At 41.3% G+C, this 20,153-nt stretch overlaps 1 protein-coding gene and 1 pseudogene across 1 annotated transcript; one reads left to right on the top strand and one right to left on the bottom strand.

The window, feature by feature from the left end:
• Positions 1 to 174: 174 nt before the first annotated feature.
• On the top strand, positions 175 to 1,514 carry LOC130138590 (uncharacterized; annotated as a pseudogene).
• Positions 1,515 to 3,098: 1,584 nt separating this feature from the next.
• Positions 3,099 to 5,165, bottom strand: LOC130138589 (uncharacterized). Its single transcript, XM_056313053.1, has one exon. It carries the CDS (start codon positions 5,163 to 5,165, stop codon positions 3,099 to 3,101), a length of 2,067 nt encoding a protein of 688 aa, XP_056169028.1.
• Between the last annotated feature and the right edge of the window lie 14,988 nt (positions 5,166 to 20,153).

Below are 20,153 nucleotides of genomic sequence, written 5' to 3'. Positions count from 1 at the left end.
TAAGCTGTCCTTGAGTAGCTCATGGATAGATTGAGATCTTGATTTGGTGATACTTTGGCTGGGGAAACTGCCATTTTGTCTTGAGTTTGTGTAATCATCTTATTGGTAAAACTTTTTAGCACCATCATTTGACATGACATTCGTGACTCACCAATTTTTCATGGATATTTGTGTATACAGGTGAAGGCGGCATTGCTGGAAGGAGCTCACGGTGTAATTGCTGGACGCGCTGCTGTCTGTAACTTTTATAGGTCCATCCATGCCTCCGCATAGTTAGCAGCTACGGCTTTATCAAATTCTTATGTATTGGTGCTTCCAGTTCTGCATTAATTGCTTCTGTTAGTTTCGCCATCTATCTTTGAAATTTGAGGGCGATACAGCAACAGGATGAATAATCCAAGGGAATGTTGATGGTATTGAAGAAAGGTATTATTTTCTTTTACGATATAAAATGCAACGATGTAGATCAAACTTGATTAGATCTTTAGCTAAGCCGAGCAGTGCCCGCCTTATGGTTGCAAAATTTGTTCAGTGATTTGAAATTGGTTGTAAATTTTAACAGCCCATGGCAGACTTTGGCGTACGCAGATAGCGCTGTTTATGGTGTTCCAAGCAGTGGTGTCACGCGCCATCAGGTATAGTTGTACATGTGGCTGGATATTATTATTTGCTTAGTCCCTGCCTCCTGTTTGCTTCGAGTATTCCCCTCCACGCAATTATCCAATTCTCAGGTCCTTAAAAGAGGATGAAGTTTATGGAGATGCCGTTCTTGGAATATATGGAAAGAAACCAACTGTGCGTGATGTGACGAAGGTATGGATGGGAAGAAATGATTTAACTAGATGGTCTCTTCTTCTGTAGTGTTCTGGGGATGGATTTTAGCGGCCTTTGCTTTACAATGCGACTGTTGGAAAAATTTAAGGTCCATTAGTCTAGGCCGTGTGTAGCTTGATGTTTAAGCTATGGGCATTGTAAAGGTCACTTATCTGAGTGTGACACCTTGGCGGAGAGTAGTCCAGCACCGAGAGGATCTGCAATGGATATCTTCAAAATCTCCCATTATTAGCATTTGGAAGCAGATTTCCTGCTTCTCTGCTTTCGGAATGTTGCCGGGTGTGATAGATCATCTGTTTCTTGTTTGACCAATATGAAGCTTTTTTCCATAAATTTTATTTTTTAACATGCTGCAGCCTTTGCTTGGTCTTTTCCATTCGGAGCCTGGAAATGGTTTGTGGAAGCGAAAAGCTGATGCAGCTTTCTGTTTGTATATTAGGCTGCTCGTTTCGGTTATATCGTGTTTTATAGTCTGACCAAATGATTAACTTTAAGGCGGTCTCTCTAACTTGTAGAAGACGAAGTCTTCCTTTGAGGAGAGGCTCGATGCAATTCTTGACTCTGTGTTGGACGCGCCTATTGTGAAGGTTCCGTCGAGTTCAGAAAACCCTTTCGCTAATATACGAGATGTGCTGCCTCCTCCATAAAAGGAAAGAGAACAAGAGGCGATATATGCATAATCATTCTTTGGGAAAATTCCAAATAATGATCTGAAATGCATTCACTCTCTCAAATAAGGGCTTGAAGTTGTTAAAAAAGGGCCTAAAGTGGCCACAACAGTTCAAATCATGGCATGACTTTGCCAGTCGTTAGCCAACTAAATATTCCAACCGGTTAAGAGCATTTTCGTCCAAAGACAATTTTAATTTTAAATTATTTTTTTATTCCGGCTAAATATTCCGGACAATCAAGGGTGAGGCGACCCTCGCCCAGATCTGGTGTGGGCCTCGCCAGATTGACAAGATCAAAGTTTAATCTTTTGATGGCTATTGACACAACGGTGGTTGTGTCCGCAAATTCTTGTGTGGCGGTTACTGTTGTAGGTAGAGTTGGTGTCTTGATAAAGTCCACGGTTACAGTCAAATTCAAGTGTAGCTTGGACTTGGAAGATCTCTATGGCACTTGAGCCCATGAGGGGCCGTGGGAGAGTAGCAGTTATCAGGTTCCAGCGAAGCGATTGTGACTTGACTTAAATATTGAGTCAAGGTCGAGATTGTTAAAATATATATTGAATTTGAGCCCTTCAATGAAACATGATCTAATAGTGCGCGAAAATTCGACCTGTTGTGCGACTCTCGTACGTGACATGCTAAAAGAGTCCAAGACTAATTTTGCTAACAAAACAAGAAAACCACTTTCCTCGTTTAATTTAGAAGTCAGCCACAAGATTTCCTAATTTAGTTGGAAATCCATTTTTATGTTCAATCTTGGGCTCTGGTCTTCATGTCGCCGGTACATAGTGGTGTGCCTTGCGTGTGCAATAGTTGGGCCCTAAAGGTACGCTTATTCGTGAATTACACCTTGAATCAATTCGACGGCATTGAAGGGGTAAGATTTTGTGTACTACTTTGTGAGATTGAGAGAGATTATTTCGCAAGTAATTGTGACGGCCAAATATCATACGAGCTATTGGGTAAAGTTGAGGGTTTGGGAAATACCGAAAGTGTTTGGGTTGACTCAAGGATAGTTATAATCTCCATCGTATCGCTTGATTTTTGTTGGAATTCCGTGCTATTCTTTCCGTGGAGTAGGTTGTGTCGACCGAATAACGTAAATCCAACGTCCGATTTATTTCTTTTTTGTGTTTATTTTATTATTTGATCGCGTGTTGTTCGACACATTTTGCCGCTATAGTAAATTCAGCTTAGTCGCAATATATCTTTATTCGACGAGGTGACCGACATTCAATAATTTCTTACTTAGAAATGTTACTTTCTATTAACGGTACAATATTAAACTTGCGATCCGAGTTTTAAATCAGAGCACTCGGATGTAATCCGCACGAGCTTCTCTCATTTGGTTCCCGGAAGTGCACGGAATCGCAGGATCTTATGGAAATCGAACAGCTGGATGAGTTTACAGGGAAGGGACACTTTTAACGACAATGTGCAGTCAAGAGCAAATCAGCAGCACGCTTATTAGTACAAGAAGAAGCGAAACAAAAGGTGGTAAAAAAGGCGAGGTGAGATCCCCCAGCAATTAGAATTTTCAGCGGAATTTGCGGGTAGGAGCTCTCATCCTTTGCTAGCTCGGCAACTTTACCCTCAAGTATTTTCGAGCAATCGGTCCGTCTCTGGAGACACGGCTACTCGCAAATGTCGATAGAAGCCAAGCTGTGCCATCAATAGCCAAACCAAGGTGACAAGTTCTCCTCCTTTACTCAGTTGTTGAGCATAATTGTAAGGTCGGCAATGGATCGCAGCGTACCCCAGCAATTCCACCCACACTTCACTCGTGATCTTCCACCTCTTTTCCTTCTCAATATTCTGCAATACCCTAGCGAGAGCACACGCTTTAGCAAGCACAGATCTGATTATCTTTCCTTCCTGTAGACGTGGCTCCACTTTTGAAAAACCAGAGAGGAGACTTTGGCATGCTCTTTCCTTCGATATCTTTGTTTTGCTCCCATCAGAGGGATTTTTGCTGATGAACTCGTCCATCTCATCACAAGTGTACCGGAACCTTATTTCGCCATACCCACCCACTGCAGACATCATATCTGGTCGTTTGATCATAAGATGAAGCATATAATCCGACAAGACCTTACTGTTTACACGATCGTTCCTAGTTTCATCAGGGTCAGTATTGTAACAGAGCTCAGTGGCAACGTGCCACAGTAAAAGGCTTTCATCATAATCGACATCACAGACGAATGGAAGCAAGTTTGTGCAATCTTGCTCTGTTTCAGAATGCTCCAGAGCCCATTCACCTCGAGCAGCACATATCTCCATTTTGCTTTCGAAATTTCTTGCAACCAATTGCTTCCGTTTCAGCTCATCAAAAATCAGTTCACGTAATTTGTCACTGTATGGTTCTACTCGTCCAGGCTTCAAGTCATCAAACAATGCGCCCAGAGGGATGAGACCAAGGAGTTTCTCAATCCGTGTTGGTGGCCTTCTCGGCGACCTTCTCAGCGAAGAATCTATCAAATTGTACTGGAAGATTGATCTAGACCACCTAGCATGTAGTATATGCAATGCAAATGGTGACCTTTCGGATTTGAATTTGAGGAGGAACTTCTCGAAGGTGCTTCCTATACGATGTTTTTTGAATCTCCCTAAAAGTGCAATTGTCCAGTCAGAGCAAATGAGCCTACCAAGAGCTACAAATTCCAGGCCAACAGCTCCAAGGAGCAAGGTGTATGTAATCCGTACATCATATTCGTGAAAACCATGCTTGTTCAGGACATAGAAAAGTGCAAAAGCAGTAACGACGGAACCAATTGAGATAGCTCGGAAAAGGTACCCTGTTGGACTTTGAACCACGGCAGCCTTGGTATAAAGAACATCATAAAAGAAGTTGAGCTCAGCCTCAATGACCCGAAAAGCATCCTTTGCAGTTATCATCCTCCCGAAAAATTCGAAGCTTTCGTTCATTTGACTCAAGTGGAGGGGGAGTTCCACAAGGATGCCTTTGAAGGTTGTGAAGTGAAAAAATGCGGTTATTATCACTTCTCTGTCGTCCAAATCGGTTTTATTTTGCTCTCCAGCATCTCGGGATTCGATATTGGGCTCCTGCATCATCTCTATCGGAGCATGGCTATCCCGGTCAAAACCAACAGACGGAAGCAGGGAACCACGGAATTTACTGAAGCTGGCAAGATACAGAGCACGTGTTCGCTCTATATATTTTATGGTTCCTCCAATAAACACAAGGACGGTCGGGACAGTTAGCTTGTTGCTGGGGAGGTATTGGTAAAACACATAGCATGCAGTGCCTAGCTGGAATAAGAGATTAAGCAAGTGCCTCCGCCACAGCTCATTATCCTCGAGCGCAAAAGCGGTTATGGTGTCGGGTCCTCCGAGGTGTAGCAGCAGAAATGGAGCCCAAAATGCCAGAAGGTCGCCATATGCATCGACCTCGGAATCTGAAGTACCACCACCAACGATTTGGACTTTGGCAATGAGTCCAAAGGCATATACAGCGACCGAGTCGGCAACCAAGTAAGCCGACCACATGAGAATCGTGAACCACCTGTTTGACCACCTCTTTCGCATGGGTGCAAAAAAGATGAGAAAGACTTGCAGAGATAGGCTCGTAAGGATTGCCCCTCGGAGATTGAGTTTCATCCATAAATTCTTGGCTTCTGCAAGAATTTTCGTGTTTCCCATTTGATCCTCACTCTCTCCCCAGATCCTGGAAGGAAATCTTTTAGTCAGCATGAGTATTACCTCCTAGGAAGCACGAACACTCTCCATAGGCCTTTGTGTCGGTGTCGGACGCGCGTCCACGCGCAACCGACACGTGGTCAACATGTGTCAGACATCCAACACATGGTCAACGCTCCAGACACGCCAACGATACGCGAGTCCAGCATCCCGACATGCCGGGGTCAATTTTAAACATTTTCCATAAATTAGGGATCAAAACGTAAATTCATTCTAGGCTTATTAATTTATTTGTGAATTCGAATCAAATTAATTTAATTGAAATAACCATAAAAGTGATAATTTATCATGTATATATAAAAATATACATTTGATATACAACGTGTTACAACGTGTCGGAATTTTCTATTTTTTGATAAATGACGTGTCAATTGTTGTGTCATGTCGTGTGTTGGTGCTACTTAGAGTATTACAATAAGGCAATAATGATTGAATAGATATGCAAGCCGGAGAATATAATAACAGAAAAGGTGACTATTGAGGGCAAAGAGTCGATAATACCTTGAAATTTATTTACGATCAGATAGGAATGGACGTCTTGCTTCATGCTTCAAGTGTCGAGCAATGTGCAGTTATAAAGGAGTTAGAAGCGAGAGGACTTAAGCTAAGGTCAGTATTGAGCAGGAAGACTCGGCGAGAAATTCGTGGAATGTATATTATAAGCATGAAAACCAGAGCGCTTGGGCCCTTGTTACTGATGTACATTCTATTCTTTATCACACTTTGGCCTTTCTTCTTTATCTTTAACCTCTCTTCTCATTCAGCATTGTCATCGCACCCGTCACTCTCCAGCATCCCTGATGATCTACCAGTTTGAAGTCGAGATCGAGAGAGAGAGAGAGAGAGAGAGAGAGAGAGAGAGAGAGAGAGAGAGAGAGAGAGGGAGTTCTTTTGTCATCTGGTGCTTCTTGCCTTTGAGCTTTAATGCTGTTTGATTCCAATTTTAGCTTTAGCCTCATTCACATTTCTCTCTTTTTCATTGTCTTGCAAGTTCTATTCTTTCCTGATCAATAAGAGCAAATGCCAAGTCTTACAACAAACAAGAGGCCTCACAACTACTCTTCAGAGTTATTCTAGCAAATTAATTAGACATTCCTTCCTTCTGACCAAAAAAGAAATATAGAAATTCCTTATAAAAAAAACTAGTAGTGGTTATTGTTAGGTCTCTCGTCAGTGTAAATATATTTCTACACATTGGCCATCTTGCTGATTCAGGAGAGATGTGAACAATTTATTGGGTTTCCATTAGAGATGCTGGGATTATTTGAAAAGATAAGAAATTGGAAATTGTAATCGTTATCTATTGGATTGGTTTGAAGGAAAAAGAGCAGTTTAATTAAATTTACTGGATTAACTATGGTAAAATAAAATAAAATGAGGAGGTTCGTGGAAGATTTTTCCATAGTAAATTTTACCAGATTGATTGAAATCGTGACCGCCACCGAGTGATTTCCATCGCTTCCCAGTTTGAAGAATCAACCATGGGATCCATTGTCGTCGGAGAAGACACCGATTGGAACGGTGTCGCGGTGACCAGCTAGACCATCTCTGTCACGCCCCGAACCCCAACGAGCTCGCGACATCCCGCTCCGGTCGAAATATTGCGACGTCCCAGGAACGTCGCCGACCCAACCCAAACATCAGAGCCACATGCGGAAGCGAATAACAAAACCCCGGACAAATAATGACGACAACGGGGTAGAACAACAGAACAATCCAGCAACCACATATTCATACAATACCAAATATACAAACATCATATTACAGACATAAATACAGACGAACATACTCCGCCACCGTTTTAACAAAAGATCAAGGTCTGGTTAACTTAACTTCCCTATGGGTCAACTCGATTTACACAACCCCTAAAATATCCTAGGGAAAGCCTACTGGTCGCCCTTCCGCTCTGCTTCTGATTCTTCGGGTTTGAGCCTCTGGACACTCACCTGCAATTCCACCAGGCACCAAAGGCGGTTCCTCGAACTTCCAAAAAGAGGAGGCAAACTTCTCGGGTCTAAGGCTGGGGGTCTGAAAGTGGCGGTTATACAACCGTGAGACGAATCTCAATAAGTGTACAACCCCAAACCCCACGTAGGCACTCACGTACCGCCAGACGAAAACACGCATAACACACATTCTATCAACCAAACTAACAATCACACGCGACCCTACCTGAAATTCCTCACGCACGTCCCCGCACGTTAGTCAACCACACACCAAGTATGCCACGTAAATACATCACCCGCTACAGTGTCTCCGATTATAGAGCAAACCCACTTGGGCACGTCCCATACCATGCCTAGCAGTTTTTACCCCATAATCGAGCATCACACCACGCGATACAAACACACTCAACACGAACTCACACCACACGTCACCTTTCACAATCCTCTCACTCGTCTTGCCAAATTCACTCATTCTCAACCCTTCCACCACTACCGCGCCCGCGTAAAACGCATCAGGCCAACGGTCTTCTGACCTCGTCAGGCATCGTCACCCCGTCGGGCCGGGCATCGTCACCTCGTCAGGGACGGCATCGTCCCGCGTAAACGTACACGCCTCAGGACGGAATCCTACACACACTTTCCTTCTACCATGCCCGCGTAAAACGCATCAGGCCAACGGTCTTCTGACCACGTCAGGCATCGACACCTCGTCAGGCCGGGCATCGTCACCTCGTCAGGGACGGCATCGTCCCGCGTAAACGAACACGCCTCAGGACGGATCCTTTCCAACCAATCCCACATTTCCAAACCTTCGTTCCACACTCTCCACACGTACCACGCCACCACACAAACACACTGCCAAACATACACACTTCACACACATTCCATAATTTCGCATTCTCGTCACACGAACACGCACCACTTAACCACACGCTCTTGGCACGCGAATTCAATGCACATTCACATCACCATATCACCACACTTCACGGCTACACAAACACGGCACGCCACCACACCACATTCAGCCCAATGCACAAACCAAATCAGCCCACAATGATTTCCAAGCCAACCAACAAGCACAATCACACAACCACGCACAAATTTCCATTCAAGGCACAATCCCATTAATTAATCGCACAAATTAATTCCGATCAAACCCCAACATCACAGCCCTAATCCAAGCTCCCTAAACCTCAAAATTTCATCGCCTGATCAGTCCGAGAGAGATAAAAACCGAGAGTGAACAAAATCGGGTCCAAACTGGGCAGTTACACCGTGACAGAAATCCATTTGAAATAAATAGTAAATCAATTCCAAAAATTCTGAAATTTGGATATGTTGTACCAAACATCTTTATGAACATTTTCCATGCAGAACTCGAAACCCAGTTCTAACCGTAAATACCTCGTTTTGACACTCAAAGTCAGACGAAATTCGGTTCGCTCGGACAGCCCCTCAGGCCATCAAAATACAACTCATTCGGCACCCAAATCATTTTGGAAAACCTTTAAATTTTTATATGTTATAGCCACAAATGTCCCCAACAATTTTTGTGAAGGAAGTATTTTGAAAATAGGCCTGGAAAAATTTATAAAAATTCGAACAGACCCGAAGGTCGGTTGAACAGTAAATCGGGCAGTTTTATTTCGGTCCAAAGATGGACTTCCGAATGGCATCAAATGATTTCTAAAAATTACCAAATTAAAATATTTTATACTTCAAGATGCTATGAACAACTTTCATGAAGAACAATTTCTCAAATTCGGGCTACACAAGTCACAGTAAAAATAACAAAAACCAGCGATGCAGCAGCAACCTAACTGGAAATCAGCCAACACACACCACCGAGCAAACCAGCCACTAAACTCACCCTAAACCGAGCCCTAAACAAGCCTAACAATACCCGAGGTCCTAGGCGACATTTGGGGAGGTCACTTACCTAAAAAGTGAGACAGAACGGGGCTGGAACGGTGGCTGAAACGGCGGAACAGCAGCAGCAGCAGCAGCTGTGATGGAAGGAAAAGAAGATGAAGAGAGTGAGAGAGAGAGAGAGAGAAAGAGAGAGAGAGAGAAACTGATCGTGGAAGGGGGAGGGGTTCTGGCCAGAAGAGGGAGGAGAGAGAGAGATATGTCTGGTCAAAGGGGTCAAAGGTAGATTAGTGGAGTCCAAGTGTCCAAATCATGGGCCAATTGACACTTTTGCCCTTGATCCAAGGGCTATCCTTCATTCTCATCCAATAATTTAGGGGTAAAATGGTCATTTGTCCTTAACCCAAGCTGACCAGACCTGGTTTAGCCTTAACCAGCCTTGGTTAAACCCCAAAAATTAACCGATTTTCGGAATTACTCAAAAATGGCCTAGGGGCATTTTCGTAATTTTTCGATCCCGAACCGAAATTCCAATTTTTGCACATACGTGTTCCATAGGTGCGTGGCCAACATAATATGGCGTCGGAATCGCGAAATTAGCTTCTTAAGCCCTCGAAAATCGACTGCAAAGTTCCGGGAATAAAATAATATTATTTTTCACTTCCGAGCCAAAATTCCAATTTTCGTCCGAAACCACTCCAGATATGCGTGGCCACCCAAAAACGGCATCGGCCTCGAAAAATAACCTCAAACGGCCTCAAAATCCAACATCGGTGTCCACAGGGGCAAAACCATAATTTTTCCGGTCCCGAACCGAAATCCATTTTTTTTTTTGCAGAAATGGTTGGCCCCAAGGTTGGCCAAGCCAAAAACGTCATCGGCCGTCCAAAATTGTCACTTTCAAAATTCTCGATTCCCGGGCCCGAATTCCAAGAAATGACTAAAATCGAGCAATCGCAACTTTAGCTTATCTCTGGCTAACGGGTGGCTCTCTGGAATTACGCGCTCTCGACCCGTGACCGACACTAAGTCAAATCACGTTTAAGTTTACTCTACCCAGGACGACCTCGGTTGTCATATAATTGCGAGGGTCTGTCACTAGTGCCCTTTGGACACGATCAATCAAATAGATCGGCCTTGATTGGCTCAAAACATTCCCTCGTCAATCGATATGGTCGAAGATCGAACCTAGGTCGAGTTCTTTGGTCGTGCGAACTCAATCCCGTAATAGCCCTACCCCTAAGGTTAGCATCCCGTGAATGCGCATTTCCGGGTGAGATCTCACTATAAGTGCATTGGCCAAAATATTCATTTCATGAATCCCGGGAAAAGGATCGAAAATTCAGACTGTTACAATCTCAGCCGGCCGTCTTGCCAATTCGGTTAAAGAATTGGACAAGATATTGTTTTACTATTATTTCTTACATGTATTTAAAGTACAAGTAGCTGATTGTATATGGAAAGACACAAGCTAGAATAACTGTAATATAATAGAGAGATAAAATCCTCTATACAAAGAAAGATAAAATGAATTTGTCATCTTCGGAAACTCTCATAGCACTTGCCAATAACACAAGAATTGCTTGACTGGTCTTGATTTAATTGAGAACAATTTTTGGAATTGCTTTGGTGTCAAGAGATATTTTCTCCAATATCGGTGACCGTCGAATCGCCTCTTTATCCCGTCGATGATGGCGTGGCTGGCTCAGCTCCTAAAACTCCTCTCCTTCTCGAAATTTGGGAATAGGATGCAGCTTTTTAACTTTGAAAAAAAGGAAATGAGCAGAAAGCAATGGGAAGGAATGTTGTCAGCATGTCAAAGGAAGAGGTGGCTGGACTTTCTTAAATGAGATATCCACTGTTGAGGACAATCACGGTTTTAGTTTTCTCCTTCGTGCTTCTTTTCTGATGCTGGTTAAATCCTAATTTTACGAGGCAACAGCAGAGAGTACCGATTTAGACCCCTGCACATCTCTCACGATTTGTCTGCTGCTCTCAATTCAAAGTGGAGATTGCGCGTGTATATATATATATATATATATATAGGACCAGATCTCTTTGGGTGATGTTAGTGATGTACAGTCTATTCTTTATCACACTTTAGCGTTTCTTCTTTTTCTTTAGCCTCTCTTCTCATTTAAGCATCGTCATAGCACCTGTCACTGCCCAGCATCCCTCAGGAGATGATCTACCAGTTTGAAGTTAGACAGAGAGAGAGAGAGTCGTCTTTTGTCATTTGGGGCTTCTTGCTTCGAGCTTTGAAGCTGTTTGTTTCCAATTTTAACTTTAGCCTCATTCACATTTCTCTCTTTTTCATTGTCTTGCAGGTTCTATTCTTTCCTGATGAATAAGAGCTAAAGCCAAGTCTTACAAAAAATAAGAGGCCTCACAACCACTCTTCAGACATTGACAACTTGTTATCTTAAATCATTACACGATGGATAGAGTTAAGACAGTTCAGAACATCATCCAACCTCAATGTAGTAGCTGCATTCATTCACGACATATGTGCAAATTGTTGGTTGAAAAAAAAACGACACCCAAGATCATCGTTGGTAGAATCTAGAACACATTCATCGAGTGGAAGAGATTAGCGCACCTGATTAGGAATCCATCATTCTTGATGCGGAATAGCGACTATCCTTTTCTATTACCCTCTGTATCACTAGCTCAATGAGACTGCCACGTGCAAGTAGCGTTTGCTCCTTATGTGAGATAATGTGTGTTAGGGTTAGGGGAGGGACTTAAGCTCTATTTATAGAGTTTTAAGCCAGGTCCTCTCATCACGAGTCGAGTCGTACTCAGCTCACACTAGCCAGTCCCATATTAGACTATTTAAGAAACTTTATATCTTACCTTATTAGACCAACTCCATAAAACAGTAAATTACAATATAAATTAACGTAACCCACATTAGAAAAACTTTTACACAAATTAGTCGCATGAAAGAAAATCGAACATTAGTTCAAAACTTCATATGACGAGCAACCAGGATACCAAACCAAAGCACAAATTGGATGCAATGCAATTCCAATCCCTAACCTTATGCACTAAACCTAATCAACAACAAATAGAAATTTGTAAATTAAAGGCATGAAAACTCGAGCACTTTGGCTGTTGTCAGGGATGTATGTACATTCTATTCTTTATCACACTTTGGCCTTTCTTCTTTGTCATTAACCTTTCTTCTCATTCAAGCATCGTCATCGCACCCGTCACTGTCTAGCATCCCTGATGATCTGCCATTTAAGTCGAGATCGAGAGAGAGGGAGAGTTCTTTTGTCATCTAGTGCTTCTTGCCTTTGAGCTTTAACGTTGTTTGATTCCAATTTTAGCTTTAGCCTCATTCACATTTCTCTCTTTTTCATTGTCTTGCAGGTTCTATTCTTTCCTGATCAATAAGAGAAATAGCCAAGTCTTACAACTAACAAGAGGCCTCACAACTACTTTTTAGGCAAGGACATCATATATCTTAAAGCATCACACGATGGACAGAGTTAATACAGTTCAGAACATGATCAAACCTCAATGTAGTAGCTTCATTCCTTCACGACAAATGTGCAAATGAATTGCATGAAAGAAAATCGAACACTAGTTCAGAACTTCAGATGGCGAGCGAACAGAATACCAAAACAAAGCACAGATTCGATGCAATGCAAATCCGGTCCCTAACCTTCTGCACTAAACCTGATCAACAACTAAGAGAAATTTGAAAAATCAAGATGAACACTGCTTGCGCGAGGCCGAGCCTGGAATTGGAGGCATCGAAGAACATTATTGGAAAAATTTAATATCCAGACGTGTAGGCCATTTATCGCTGATGTTTCAGCTATGGGCATTGTATAGGTCACTTAGAGGAAATTCGATGTTTAATTTGAATTACGACTGCTTTGCATCGAGCCTTCCTTATAGGATTAGAGTTAAGGTAGAGGGAGCGCCACTACGAAGCACTAGCTTTTTCTAGGCTGGGGCTATGATGGCTTTATCCATTACGAGTGTGAACTATTGCAAAAGGGCTGCTTTTACGGACCAAAAGCAATATTAATTGCACAAATATTTAATTATTTACAGTTTCTCGACTTCAATCGTTTGCCTCCTTTTTGGACTAGGTTCAGTTGTTTTCAAGGGCATTTCACCAAAGATGACTAACTGCTGTATAAGTTCTTTGCACTATAGTTTTCAGTAAAATCATAACCTTTAAATGAGCTGTCCTGATGCTTTTATGTTTATCTTTATGGTGCTTGATTACTCTACAGGTGATTTTATTTATAAGGTTTCTTCTCTCTCGCCAACAAGACATTTGATTATACATTCTCGTAAGGCACTACTCGATGGCATCAGCCCTGCTAACAATCGTCGGATTCCAAAGTTCTTTGTTTTCTTGTTTCTTTCTTCTTCTTTTTTAATGTTGTTTGTTATTTTCGTTCCGAGAATTTTCTTAAATGGTTTAATTATGGTGCTTGGGAAACAGTACAGTATGTTCAGCTTATCATATAATGCAACTGCTAAGCAATTTGTTATGAACGTGGAAATTGGTTTACGTACTTCACATTCCCAATGGAAAGTATGGTTTGCAATTGTGTTTCTTTGCACGGTTGTATCTAAGGCGTAGTGGAGCTGAGTTGAGTTGACACAGACTATTAATTTAATTCAACTCGTATTGAATAACAGAGACTCGATCAATTATCTTATGAAAGATGAGTCTCCGCTCTGTCAAGCCAAAACTTGAGCTTGAGCTCATAATTGATAATTTGTTATGTTTAAATGTCTTGCGATGAAAACGAAACAAAAGTTTAATTACGAAATTAGGCTCAGGAGCTACTTGAGTTCAAAAATTAAGTTAGGGTGTCCGTGTAGAAAGTGCAGTAATGGTAAATTTCATGTGTGTAATACAGTTAGAGAACATCTTTGTAGATTTGGATTTACTCCAAATTATTATAATTGGACTTACCTTGGTGAACCATTTATATCTGATGAAGGATATCGAAGAAGTGACCAATTTTTAGGAGGGGAAGAATGTAGTTATTATGACCAATTGAACCCATACGAGAGGATAGTGATTGATGCAGCTGGTCAGAATTTTGTTTCAGATTCGAACCATGCAAGTACTAGTTTTACTCCTACACATGGACAAGTGGGTACTAGTCATGCATCACAATTGGAAGACATGGGAGTAACGGGTTTTGATGAGAATGTGTGTAATGGAGCTTTTTCATATAATCAATTCAGGGAAGTGTTGAAAGCAGCAGATGAACCTTTATGACCAGGTTGTGACAACCATACTAAGTTATCTGTGACAGCAAGACTGTTAAATATCAAGGCAGAGCATAATGTGTCGCAAGATTGCTTCAACTTTTTTGTTGAAGTAATGCGAGAAACAATGCCTCGTGATAACAACATGCCAAATGATTGTTACGATATGAAAAAGCTAGTGGATAACTTAGGTCTTCCGGTTGTAAGGATTGATGTATGTAGTAGGAGTTGTATGTTATATTGGAGAGATGATGAAAATGCAGAATCTTGCAAATTCTGTAGCCAACCTAGGTACAAGATTAACAGGAGGCAGGGTCGTAATCAAAAGCGTAGATCATGCAAGCAAATGTTTTATCTGCCCTTAATCCCCAGATTGCAAAGGCTTTATGCGTCTCCAGCCACAGCTGAACACATGACTTGGCACGCAAATCATGAAACAGAAGAGGATCTAATGTGTCATCCTTCAGATGCAGAGGCATGGAAGCATTTTGATAGAACGTACCCTGAGTTTGCGATAGAGCCTCAAAACATCAGGGTAGGTCTCTGCTCTGATGGATTTGCCCCATTTGGGAAATCAGGAAAAAGTTATTCATGTTGGTCAGTTATCTTAACGCAGTACAATCTTCCACCTGGTATGTGCATGAAGACACCTTATATGTTTTTGACATTGATCATGCCTGGCCCGCAAAATCCGAAAAAGTTAATAGATGTTTATATGCAACCATTGATTGAAGAGTTACAACGGCTATGGGAGGAAGGTGTCCTTACATATGATGTTTCTACCGATCAAACATTTGTAATGAAGGCTGCTCTTCTTTGGACGATAAATGACTTTCCAGCTTACGGAATGTTATCTGGATGGAGTACGGCTGGGATCTTAGGATGTCCGATATGTTTGGAGAGATTAAAGTCATTTAGATTACAACATGGAAAGAAGCCCAGCTATTTTGACTGTCACAGACAATTTTTACCGATAAATCATACCTTCAGAAGGAATAAAAAAGAGTTCATCAAGAATAGGACTGAAAGAACACGTCCACCATTGAGGTTGACCGGCGATCAAATTTGGGAGCGGGTGCAGGACTTTCCAACTGTTGTTCAGAACCCTCACGGTATGACTTTTGCGTACGGAAGTAGATATAAGTGGACAAAACGCAGTATATTTTGGGATCTACTGTATTGGAAGGCCCATCTTATTCATCATAATCTTGACGTCATGCACATAGAAAAGAATGTTTTCGACAATGTCATAAATACTGTGATGGATGTCACCGGAAAAACAAAAGACAACTTGAACGCAAGAAAAGATATGAGAGATATTTGTGATCGACCAACACTAGATGTGGATGCAAGCAGCATAGGACCAAAACCAAAAGTAGTTTATACATTGGATAAGGAGCAGAGGCGAGTTGTTTGTCAATGGTTGAAATCTGTTCGGTTTCCTGATGGATATGCTTCGAACCTCGGAAGATGTGTTGATTTGAAGGAATGCAAGTTGACAGGTTTGAAGAGTCATGATTGTCACATATTGATGGAAAGACTAATTCCAATAGCTTTCAAGGAAATTCTACCGAATTTTGTTTGGGGCTCCATTACAGAGTTAAGCAATTTCCTGCATGATATTTGCTCGACAGTGTTAAAAGCATCGCATATGGACAAACTAGAGAGAGATATTCCAATTATTCTTTGCAACTTAGAAAGGATATTTCCTCCATCATTTTTTGATTCGATGGAGCATCTCTTAGTTCACTTGCCTTATGAGGTCAAAGTTGCAGATCCCGTACAATTTCGATGGATGTATCCATTTGAGAGGTAAATTTTTTTTTTAAATAAAGTTCAAATTACTTTATTATATATTATGTTCCGATAAACTTCTTTCTATTGCAACTAGATTCTTATATCATTTGAAAAAAAAAGTGAAGAATAAGGCACGTGTTGAAGCTTCAATTTGTAATGCATATATTGTGGAAGAAGTGACAACATTTGCATCGTACTATTTTGAGCCGCACGTGCAGTGCAAGAGGTGGAGAGCAGGCAGAAATGTTGAGGGCCCCATTGATCCCAATTGCAAAGCATTCTCTATTTTCAATTATCTGGATCGACCAAGCGGCGCATGTCAGTCTCGTTACCTAACAGGCGAAGAATTGCGTGCAGCCCATACATACATTTTACTGAAGTGCCCAGAAGTCGAGCCATACTTCGAGTAAGTGTAAATTTGCAAATATATGTATAGTGTGTCAAATATTTGCTAATATATAAATGGTATTTATTACTAGGATTTTCCAAACTTCAATGTATGGACTACCACAAAATGAGTTTGACCGTATGTGCGACGAACAATTTGCAGCATGGTTTAAAACATATGTAAGTTGCCTATGGACCGTTCACTTGCCTTATTAAAATTTTATACATCATTTATTGAAATATATATTATTGACTTTGCGTGTGTAACCTTAGGTTCACAATAATCATGATGAACTTGGAGAGCAAGGATTGCTATATTATCTGTCATGGGGTCCACAGTTAAGAGTGCGGAGTTGGCCAGCATATTTCATAAATGGATATAATTTTCACACTCAAGAATATGGAATGGGAAAAGCCACAATAAATAGTGGTGTGTCTGTTCGGTCATCCAATGGTGGCAGTTCAAAAGATGATTTTTATGGATTGTTGGATGAAATCATAGAGATAGAGTACCCTAGACCATTAATGATGCGGGTTGTGTTATTTAAGTGCAAGCGGTTCGACCCCGTCAAAGGAATGAAGGTGCATACGAAGTTTAATTTGGTTGAAATAAATCACAAGAAAATGTATATGAAATATGAACCATTTGTCTTGGCACAACAAGCAATTCAAGTATGTTATGCATCATATCCTAGTTTAAAACGTGATAAAGCTGATTGGTGGGCTGTATGTAAAATCAAAGTATAGAGAAAAATCGAGGAACACTAGAAGGACAGAGCTTATCAACAAGAGGAAGTTTCTAACACGGTTGAAATTGAGGAATATAACATTCCAACTTTACGAGATCCATGTGGAGCTATGATAGATGTGGATCCAACAGAAATTTGCGAATTAAATGTACAAGACTGTTCAGAATCTGATTTTGAGACAGATGATGAAGACGAAGAGCAAGAAGAAGACGAATTGGAAGACGAAGACGAAGACGCAGACGAAGACGAAGACGCAGACGAAGACGAAGACGAAGACGAAGATTAAAATTTTTGTGACAAAACACTAATGATGTGTAATTATTATTGCGACAAGTGTTATTTTGGTTGTCATAATTATTATTATTGTTCTTGTTATTATTGATATTGTTATTAACATTATTGTTGTTGTTATTACTGTTGTTGTCGCTTATTCTTCTTAATTTAATTGATCGTCGGAAAATTTGTCGCTAAATGACGACAAGTCAAATATTATTCGTGCGATGACATTTGCGATATTATATTTTTCAATGGATTTGGATCGTCGCTAAATTCGTTGCTCATTTTACGATAACAACTTATTCGTGGCTACTGTTCATCGAATAATTATTGACGGATTTGCAAATTCACGGCAATTGTTCGAATCCGTCACAAAATTTGCGATGGATTCAAAAATGTCTTTTATTTTTGGAATCCGAAATAAATCCGTCGAAATTTGCGACGGAAAAATATTGTCTGTCGCAAAATTGTGGATGGAAAAAAATGGGTCGCAAATTTGCGACGGACTTTTTTATGTTCGTCGCAAATTTGCGACGGACGATCATAATGTCCGTCGCAAATTTGCGATGGAAAATAATTCCGTCCGTCGCAAATTTGCGACGAACTAACATTCCGTTGCAAGACATAACAAAGTCCGTCGCAAATTTGCGACGGACGAACATAATGTCTGTCGCAAATTTGCAACGGACCAAAATAATGTTCGTCGCAAATTTGCGACGGAACACAACAAAATTCTGTCGCAAATTTGCGATGGACCAAAACATGTCCGTCGCAAATTTGCGACGGACAAAAACAAGTCCATCGTAAATTTTGGAAGCGAAAAAAAAATTCCCTCCCAAATTTGCGACGGACAAAAAAAGTCCGTCGCAAATTGGGACGGGAAAAATTCCCGCAAATTTGCGACGGAGAAAAAGAATTTGCGTCGGATAAAAATGTCCGTCGCAAATTTGCGTCGGATAAAAATGTCCGTCGCAAATTTGCGACGGACCAAAACATGTCCGTCGCAAATTTGGGACCAAAAAATTCCCTCGCAAATTTGCGACGGACTGTTTTGTCCGTCGCAAATTTGCGACGAAAAAAATAGTTCGTCGCAAATTTGCGACTGACGAAAATGTCCGTTGCAAATTTGCGACGGACTTACCGAAAATTTGCTACAGACGAGAGTCGTCCGTCGCAACTTTTGCGATAGACAAAACAGTCCGTCGCAAAATTGCGACGAACTGTTTGGTCCGTCGGAAATTTGCTACAGACGAGAGTCTTTCGTCACAAATTTTGCGATGGACAAAATAGTCCGTCGCAAATTTGCGACGGATTGCCCGGAAATTTGAGTCCGTTGCAAATTGGCGACGGACGAAACATCCGTCGCAAATTTGCGACGGACGAGAGTGGTCCGTCGCAAATTTGTTACGAACCACTCTTGTCCGTCGTAAATTTGGGACGGGAAAAAAATTCCCACTCAAATTTGTGACGGACGAAAAATGTCCGTCGCAAATTTGCGACGGACGAGAGTGGTCCGTCGCAAATTTGTGACGGACGAAACCGTCCATCGCAATCTCGCTCTCCCGCCTGAACGCGCACGTGCCCCGGTCAGTTTTTCCTCTCTGACTTTTTTTGTTGTTTTTCGCCTCTTATTTTTCTTCTTCGTCTTCTTCGTCTTCTTCGCCGAGTGCACTACCGTCGCCGTCGCCGCCGTCTTCTTCGTCTCTTTGCTCCATCGCTGCATCCGCCGTCGCCGTCGCCCTCTCCGTCGTCCCCGTTGTCGTCTGCCCGAGCGTGGGGTCTCTGCTCGTCGCCTCCTCGCTCGCCCGTGCACCTCGCCGGCCCGCCTCGCAGCCGCCTGAAGCCGTCGTCGACCAGCCTCGCCGAGCTCGCCGTCGCCGCCCAGCCGCCGCCCAACCGTTGCTGCCCAGCAAAATCTAATTATTGTTGGGTTTTTCTTGGCCTTGAACCAAGTAAGCCACTCTCTAAATGCTACCTATTATAATGAGTATTAATCGGACTTGTTTAGGGATTGTTTAGTGTCTGATTGGTTGGCTAAGTTAGGAGTCGATTTGAGGATTGCATGTGGCTTTGATTGATGTTCGACTGGTTAATTTGTTCATTATATCATTGATTAACCGTTTAATGATCATCGGGTGATTGATTAAACGTTTATTCTGAAAATGCATTAAAATTGAACAATTCTAGAAAAATTCCGAAAAATTTCGTGAAAATTTAAAAAAAGTCATATTTTGGGAAAATATTAAATTTGGTGAATGTTTTTTTAATTAAAAAAATCAAAATTTCAAAATATCACAAAATGGCAAAAAATAACTGTAGCCACCCACTTTGAGTGAAATTTAATTTTTTTTAGGTGCCCGAAAAAAGAATAATAATAAAAAATTCAAAATTTTCAAAATATTATAAAATTGCTTAAAATACTTGTGGCCAACCATTTTGAGAGAAATTGTAAATTTTTTAGGTGCACAATGTAAAATTAATAATAAAATAAAAAATTTCAAAACTTCACAGAATGGCTTAGAATACACGTGGCCATCGACTTTGAGTGAAAAATAAATTTTTTTAGGTGGCCAAAAAAAAATTAATATGTAAAAAATTTGAAAACTTCTCAGAATTGCTTATAATACATGTGGCCACCCACTTTGAGTGAAATT

This window comes from Syzygium oleosum, unplaced genomic scaffold, assembly GCF_021117445.2.
Source record: "Syzygium oleosum isolate NSW1041296 unplaced genomic scaffold, Sole_v2.1 Sole_v2.07, whole genome shotgun sequence".
Classification (NCBI taxonomy): domain Eukaryota; kingdom Viridiplantae; phylum Streptophyta; class Magnoliopsida; order Myrtales; family Myrtaceae; genus Syzygium; species Syzygium oleosum.
The sequence above is the reverse complement of the archived record's forward strand: the minus strand, read 5'-3'. Positions and strand labels throughout refer to the sequence as shown.

Coding starts and splice junctions, on each gene's coding strand:
- LOC130138589 (XM_056313053.1), bottom strand. CDS start 5,165: ATGGGAAACACGAAAATTCTTGCAGAAGCCAAGAATTTATGGATGAAA.